The 8,203-nt window shown below is 58.1% G+C and overlaps 1 protein-coding gene across 12 annotated transcripts in view; it reads right to left on the bottom strand.

The window, feature by feature from the left end:
- Positions 1-2,602: 2,602 nt before the first annotated feature.
- The window catches only part of GNG7 (G protein subunit gamma 7), a 79,190-nt gene continuing 73,589 nt past the window's right edge, over positions 2,603-8,203 (bottom strand). For all 12 annotated transcript variants that reach the window (XM_037384048.1, XM_037384051.1, XM_037384054.1 and 9 more), the window contains one exon: positions 2,603-7,461. In XM_037384048.1, the coding sequence (XP_037239945.1) occupies positions 7,336-7,461 (126 nt within the window). In that variant the 3' untranslated portion in view covers positions 2,603-7,335. The remainder of the gene's footprint in view (positions 7,462-8,203) is intronic.

Raw genomic sequence — 8,203 nt, 5'->3', positions numbered from 1 at the left:
TTCCCCAGTCACCGGGACCCCGCAGATTCATGCAGGGAATGGGGGGCTGCATGTGTGCATTAATGTGTGCAAATGCGTGCAAGGGGGACTCAGGGATGGGGGTGTTTTGGCTGGGGGGGCGCACACCGAGCCCCTTCCTGGCTCGGGAGCAGCTGCAGCCAGACAGGGCTGGGCCGGATCCTGCTCCGGCGCGTGGGGAGGCCACAGCCGCTGATTTATGAGTCTGGTCTGGGTGGTTGCTGGCAGCAGGCGGCGGGGCTGGCCCCGTCCCCAGGCTCTGTCCCCAAACGCCCCTGCATCCACCCAAGGAGAGACAACCCGCACCCCCCAAGCATGGGGGCTGCCAGAGGACGGGGGACACATCACCCCCCCCGCAACCCCGTGGGACCCCCTGTGGCCCCGAGCCCCATCCCGAACCCCAGCTGCCAACAAGCAGCCCCTGGAGAGGGGCTGTGCTGCAAGTGGGGAAACTGAGGCACAGAGCTGGTGTGGTTCCCGGTGGTGGATGGGCTGTGGGGTCCCCGCGCTGCACCCCGCTCCCCTCCCGCCATGAAGCCTCATGTCATGGTGTGTGGGGGGGGGCGGATGCCGGAGGAGGAAGCCTGTCCCATGGCGTCCCGGTCCCTGTGTTGTGGGTGTCCTGCTACCCCCGTGTCACACCGGGGAACGGGGCCTGGGATCCCCCACCACAGCGGGGGCGGGTGGGGGGGGCTGGGGGACACAGAGGGATTCACCGTGGTGGGGCGTGGGTGGCTCCCGCATCCCCGTGGCTGGAGCGGAGCTGTCCCTTGTGTGTGTCCCCGGGGATGTTGGGATGTACCTGGCGCTGGGGGGGGCCAGCCGTGGTGATGCCCCCACCCCCACCCCGGTGCCACCCGGACGCTGCTGCAGGTGCCAAACGCTGGTGGGACCCATGTCCACCCATGGGGCCACCCATGTCACGTCCCTGCAGCCTCGGCCCACGGTGCCAGCAGCTTCCCCGGCCCCGACGCCAAGGGCAGATAATTATAGCTGCCGAGAGGCTAAAAATAGCCTGGCCAAGGCGGATGAGTTATTTTTAGCTGCTCCCAGCTCGATGCCACCAGCCAGCCATCCCCGGCTGGTGCCCGAGCTGCCAGCTTGGTGCGGGCAGGAGGGTCCAGTGGCCTCTCGTGTCCTGCCAGGGCCCTGCGCCCAGCAGGTTCCCCTTGAAGTGGGTTTCCCGATCCCGGCCACCCCGACATTGTTTTACGTGAATTTGGGGGAGTCTGAGCATCTGTGTAATGGGGGTGCAGGGCCCGCTCCACCGGCGCCGCTCTGCTTATCCCCACCTGGCCGTGGGACACTGACAGGGGACCTTGGGCTGTGGCAGGGGACAGGGCTGGCACTGACCCCACCCGAGATGGTGCCGGTGGCTCCAGCAAGGCCACATCTCTCCAAGATGCTGTTGGCCAAATTGCTGGGGGAAACCATGTCCCCTCTGCTCCCCTGTGGCCCCGGGGTGCCTTCGCCTCCCTCCGCTGCCCTGCGGTCCCCAGGGATCAGCACCGGACCCCCGAGGCCCAGCGCTGCAGCCGGCAGCCCCTGCGCAGGGTGATGGGCTTGGCCTCAGGACCACAGCTCAGACCTTTGGCAGCAGCAGCTGGCAGGGCCAGGCAGGTGGTCCACGGCCAGGGCTGCCCGCTGCCTGTCCTGCTGCCTGTCCTATTGCTCATCCCACTGCCTGTGCCATTGTCCGTCACTGCCTGTCCTGCTGCCGTCCCATTGTCTGTCCCTCTGCCCCTCCCCCTGCCCACCCCACCGCCCATCCCCCCGCCGCTCTTCTCGGGTCGGACACAGACCCCCGTGACCCCAGGCCCCTGGGGAAGCCCCCCAGCTCCCGCAGGCAGCAGCACTTTCCTGCCGAGCAGGAGCTGCCCCGAGCTCCTCCAGGAATGGGCCCGTGGTGCCCGCGTCCCCCGCCCGCCCCGGCCCCTCGCCCCAGCGCTGCTTTGGGTGGGAGCTGAGCGGGGAGAGGGGCTGCTGCCGGGGCAGGTGGGGGTCCCTTTCCTCCAAAAAGGGAAGAAACACCTCGCTCGGTTTCGCTTGGCGCTGGCCCCACGGACACGAGGCCCTGGTGCCTCCTGGGAAGCTGGTGATGCCCCACGGCCAGCTCCGGTGCTGCTGGGGCAGGGCAGGAGCCACCAGTGCTGGGAAGCATCAGGCTGGTGTGGGCAGCCCCTGAGGGTGGGAGAAATGGATCGATCCCCGAGGGGATCCTGCTTCTGCCGGCTGTGAACCCTGGGAGGGTTGTGGCGGGGGGGCGGGGGGATCCTACACAGCCTCCGGCCCCATCCTGCCCGCACAGGTGCCCAGGGCAGGAGGGCGAAACGCCCCAAGGAAGGGGGCAAGGAGGAAGGGGACAAGGAAGAAGGCGGCGAGGAGGAAGGGGGTGATGAGGAAGGGGGAGGGAAGGAAGGTCTTCGCTGATGCCAGCTCCGGAGAAGGTCAGGAAGGGTCGGTCCATCATCACCCAGCTCCAACGCCTTCCCCTCCTGCAGCCCAGCAAGCAGCTGGGGGGGACAGACATGCCATCACCGAGACCCACCAAGCACCCACCACGCAGGACAGGCTGGGCAGGAGATCTGGCAAAATGAAAAGTGAGCCTTTTTATTGTGTTATCAATTCACTTCTGAACAACAATTCCACAAAAAAACACTGTGCAAGAAATTGGTCTATGGCACACCAGAAATAAAAATCAAAGAGATCCAAAAATGTGGACGTTATGAGGAGCCTACGTTACAGACACCGATTACTTCCTAAGTACAGTCTTTACAAACCTTGATTGGCATTTGGCAACAAGATCAGAGTTTGGCAAATAATAATAATAATAATAATAATAATAATAATAGTCCAGAGAGAAAAAATTAAGAGCGCAAAGTATCAAGACGCGTGGCTTCTGCTCGATGAAGTAAATGCATTATTTTTACTTTGTTAATTAAAGTTGACTTTTTAAGTACTCGGAGGAAGGGGGATCTGCTCGGCACCAGGCCACCAGACCCAATGGTGGTGCCGTGCGGGTGCCCGGGCGTCTCCCGGCTCCGGCTGCGCCACCAGGATGGTCCCCAAGACAGGGAGGGAAGGACAAGGAAAATGGAGCAAAAAAAAATTAAATAGAAGCAATGTTTCCTCTCTCCCTTTTCTTTTGCAGTCTCTCTCCTTCCTATTTTTGGCAACAGCTTCACCACATGCTAAAAAGAAACGCCAGACAGATTCGGGCATGTGTTTATGGGCAAAAAAAGGCCTTTGTGGAGCCGGGGCCGCTGGCAGTGCCTGCCCCACACCCCAGCAGCGGCACACGGGCTCCGATTCCCCTTCGTGATCTGGAGCACTTAAAAAGTCCTGAAAAGTGTCTTTTTTTTGTGTTGTTTTTTTTCTCCTTTTTTTCTTTCTTTTTTTTTTTTTTTTTTTTTGGCAAATGCACTAACAAAGTACAAGCAACTACTGTAATTTGCACTTATATTTATGCTATACAAAAACATCTACAGTATGATCACTGATTTACTCAGATGAGGAAAAAAATTAAAAAAAAAAAAAAAAAGAAGTCGAGGATTTTTCCATCTAACGAGTTGCTCACTGAGAGACACCAGCACCCGCCGGCAGGCCCCTGCTGCCGCCAGCCCACCAGCATCCCCGGAGCCCCCAGCCCTCTCCCCAGGCTCCCGGGGGATCCCAAGCAGATGCTCCCTGCCTTCCTCCCAGCTCCGGCCGCACACTGAACCTCAACCCCCTGCCTTGCCCCTCGCCAGCCATCCCACCGCTGGCACTGCGGCACGGCCAGGGCAAGACACTGGGGGTGAGTGTGGCCCTCGCGGGTGGAAGGACGAGGGGGGAGGCAGACTGACCCCAACTTGCTGGACTGTGGTGTGCCTGGCTGGCTTTGCCAGCAGAGCATCCCACCGCATTTGCCAGCCCAGCATCCTACTGCATTTGCCGGCAGAGCATCCCACCGCGTTTGCCGGCAGAGCATCCTACCATGTTTGTTGGCCCAGCATCCCATTGCGTTTGCTGGCCCAGCATCCCACCGTGTTTGCCGGCAGAGCATCTCACCACGTTTGCCGGCATAGCATCCCACCGTGTTTCCTGGTGCAGCACCCCGCCCAGCGCCGCGGGTCTGAGCCACCCCATCAGCCACCCCAGGGGCTGGGGAGGGCTGGACGCAGGCAGGGCTGACACCCACCTGGGTGGGGGTGTCGGGGAGCCCCCTCGGGCACCACAAGCCGATAACGGGTGGGGGGCCCAACAGCCCCGGCCCGGATCCCGAGCGGAGCAGCGGCATGCTGTAACCTCGGCCGCTGGCTTGCTGCCGTGCGGAGTGCAGGTGGCTTTGGCTGACCTGCAGCTCGGGCACTTGCCTGGGTCACCGGCTATAGCACCATGCACTGGTCTCTAACATAGAGGAAGAATCAGCAATCTGGAGTAGAAAAATAAGGCTGGAACTGTACTAGATTAAGGACAGAGGAAATTCCCTCACGGAGAAGAGAAAGCCCTGCTGTGGCAAAACCCAGGCGGCACCTCAGGACTGCGCTCGCTTCCTGCTACAGGTGCGGCGTTTGAGAGCTTGAAGTTAATGCTGGATGAAAGATTTAAAAATCAGAAAACAACAACAAAAAGGCATTGCCTGCTGCTGTGCCGGGGCTGCCGGGTGATGCTCAGCATGGTGCCGGGCTGGGGACACGCATGGCCGCAGAGGGAAATAAATCCAGTTCCCTCCAGCTCTGTGTCCCCCCGTGCTCCCATCGGGATGGGACAATATCCCAGGGGTCACCAGCGACCTGGCACAAGGCTGGTGCCAGGACAGGACTCACAACACAGTGGCAGGGAGACGGAAGGTTTAAAACGCTCAGATCAGCAAAAGATCTTGGGAAAGCAGCTGCAGGATGTACCCAGGAGGTGCTGTGGTTTGTGTTAGTGTTAAAAACGTGGGGTTTTTCCAACTTTGTTTAAAAAGGCAAGTGATGGCATACTTAAAAAAAGTGATGGTGAGATACCTGCAACCAAGAGGTGTAAATGGAGCAGCTCTGCTGACCACAGCCCCCAGCGGTGCCCACCCAGGTGGCTGGTGAGTGCTGGAGAGGGGCCAGCTGCGCGCAGCCTGACACCCCGCAGCCCACCCCTGCGCCGTGGGAGGAAGCCCCTCCGAAGCCACCCTTCCTCCTGGAAGATGCCAACCCGCCCTCCCCGGGTACCAGCCACGTGTCCACAGGCTCTGCTCCTCTCCCTGCCTTCGAGCCAGCCACCGGCATCACCCCGTGCGGCTCCCAGTGCCTTGGGACCCAGCAACAGTGCTGGGAACACCATCAACCTCTGGCAAGCGGCCAGTAAAGCCTCCCAGTGCCCTGCCCGGACCAGCGATGCCGACCAGTTTGAGCACACGCAACATCCAGTACAGGCTGTAAGGCTTCCTCCCTTCCAACCCAGCCATGACACAGTGTGAGCGTGGTTCAGGGGTCCCCTGACAGCCAAACCCGAGGGTCTCCTCCAGCCCCGCTCTCCCCAGGGCGGCCACGGCCATGGGAAGCGCTCCCAGCCCCACGAAGGGCTCAACCACGTGCAGTTTCCATCCCAGTGGGAGATCATGGCATTTCAAACCAAATCGAAAGCACTGGGGGAATGGGAAAATTCCCAGGATTTCACATCGGGGACGTATTGGTTATTTTTTCCCCTTCTCTTCCCAAAACAAAACTCGGCACCACCTGTATTCACACACCAGCATGGGCTGCCTGCATTTGGGATAATTGGGAATGGATACTGGCGTGCTGGTTTGGAAACCGAACCGTGCTGTCCCCCACAGAGCCACCGAGCCCTGGGCTCTGCCCTGTGGACCCAGACTGGGCTCGGTCGCTTAAACCCAACGCACGGCACCCGTTGTGTCCCCGACAGAGCTGGGAGCCGGTGAGCGATGCCGCGGCTCAGACGCGCCGGCAGCAGCAGCTCCAGTGACAAGGAGGGACGCGGTGGGACTTCCCTAAGCTCTGATCTTTCTCCCGAGCATCCACCTGCCCCAGCGCAGAGCTGCTGGGCTCCGTCGCTGCCGTCGCTGCGCAGGGCTCTGTGGCAGGTGGCGGGAGGAAGGCTCACCTACCCGTCCCCTCTTCCTCATGGGCTGCTCCGCGCCAGGCTACCCCTGGCTCTGCGGCGTGTGCGTTTAACGTCAGTGAACAAAGCGCTCCCCGTTTCAATCGCATTTCAAGATTTCCAAGGGATGCGAAATGAATTATTTCTTCTGCAGTCTTACCCTCATCTCCCCGAGCCAACTGGGTTTAGCGGAACAAATTCCACTTGCCACTCTCAGTGAAAAAAAGGGAAATGGGAAATGCTGGTAAACCTGCCAATTTTAGTGTTTTGGACTCAAACTCTCCAAAAGGCCAATTTTAAAAAGTTTCTCATGTGATACTGCTCAACAGAAAGCCCCTTCCCTCCCCCTGCCCCCGGTACAGTCCCGTTTGGAAAAAACAGTGGTAACAGCACAGAGAAACCCCAGAAGCGATCAGAGGGGCCTGAGTCTGGCCTCTCCCATGCCCCGGGCTTCCTAACATTGCTCACGGAAACTCTCTTGGCTGATGGATCTGATGCTGGAGAGCGTTTCCCTGCGGTGCCGTGCCCTCGTCTGAGTGGAGCCATGCAGCGTGGGGAGGGAGCCCCCATGCAGCGTGGGGAGGGAGCCCCCCAGCCTCCATCCTCCTGCCCCCCAGCCTCGCTTTACCCATTTGCAACAGCAATTTTCCAAGCTGTGTTTTGGTTTGGGGTTGTTGGTTTTGTTTTTTTTTTTTTTCTTTTTCGTACTAGTTTTCTACAAAATAGCTCCCCACCTGGACTTCTCTCCCTTGTTCCCTCTCAAGAAACAGAGCGAATTCCTGCAATGATGCGCTAATTGGAAACTACTTGGATCAGACCCACTCAGAGCTTTCTTCAAAGCTTCTATGAGCAAGGTCGCGATAACTCAGGTCTTGCATCCCACTGGCAAACACAATACCCCCCCGCTGCCTCCACCACCCTGGTACCAATTTCAAATGCCACTATTAAAAATGCTTCCCCCACCCTTCAACCCCAGGTTGTTGTTTTTTTTCTGTTTTCAAATTTTGACCCCTCTCAGTGCGGCATCTGCCCAGGAGTAGACACCCTTCCCTAAACCACTTGCAATTTTTTTGTCTTTTGTCTTTTTTTTTTTGTGTCTTTTTTTTTTGAGCTTTAAGTCCTATTTGAACCCAACATTTAGTGTTTACCCCTTGGCGCAGTTGTAAGTTTGTAGCTTGGTTTCAGTCGATGGAGAACGGTGCCCTGCCTGAGAGATCGCATGTGCCGGAGCGAGGAAAACTATAGGATGATACAAGGCTTTTTGTCCTTAAAGGGATTCTCCGAAGCAGGCACTCCAACCAGCAGCGGGTCATTCCTGGCATGTTGCTCGCAGTAATTCATTAGCTCAGAAGATGCTTTTGAGACCTAAATATTGCCAGAAAGAAGAAGGTTAGTGAGAATATTCAGGTGATGGAGCAGAGCTCAGCACTACCGAGCGCTTCCCAGGCTCCGCCGGGAGGATGAGAACTGACGTTCAGCTTTTTGTAACAGAAACTTTACGGAGATGGTGACAAACGAAAAGGGGAAATGGACGTGGAAAAAAGTTTGTAAGGCCTGACATAAAGTGATGAGTACGGGAAAAACACTCCCTGCTGAGAGCAAGAAATTTAAAAGAAGATATTATTGTCCCCATTTTTAAGGGCTTTGGGATAAAAAAGAAAGGAAAAAAAGCTTGCTTGAGAGCGGCCATCCTCTGATGTTAAAAACAGAGGTTTTGAAACCATTAGAAACTATTACTTAAGGCTCTGCTTATTTTAGTTCAAAGACGTCTTCTGGGAACTGAGAGCCCAGAGCAGCCCAGCGGAGGGGCCGGTGGTGGTGGGCGAGCAGCATGGCTGCACCATCTGGGAGGGCAGGAGGCACCAGCAGAGCCAGGCAGGGAGGGACCAGCAGCTCCAGAGACCAACAGCAGCCCCTCTTTTTTTAATTAACTTAATAGATGGTTGAACGTAGGGCAAACACAAAACGTGGACACAACCAGACCACATCTGGAAGGCCCAGATGTGACCTGCTGTAGCTGCAGAGCTTTACGGCAGCGGTTCCCGTCCCCGGCTCTCTGCGGCTGCTCGGCACCAAGGCGATGCACCCCCCCAGCCGAGCCGTGACC

Source organism: Falco rusticolus, chromosome 4, assembly GCF_015220075.1.
Source record: "Falco rusticolus isolate bFalRus1 chromosome 4, bFalRus1.pri, whole genome shotgun sequence".
Lineage (NCBI taxonomy): Eukaryota > Metazoa > Chordata > Aves > Falconiformes > Falconidae > Falco > Falco rusticolus.
Note: the sequence above shows the minus strand (reverse complement) of the source record. Positions and strands in the feature narration are given on the sequence as shown.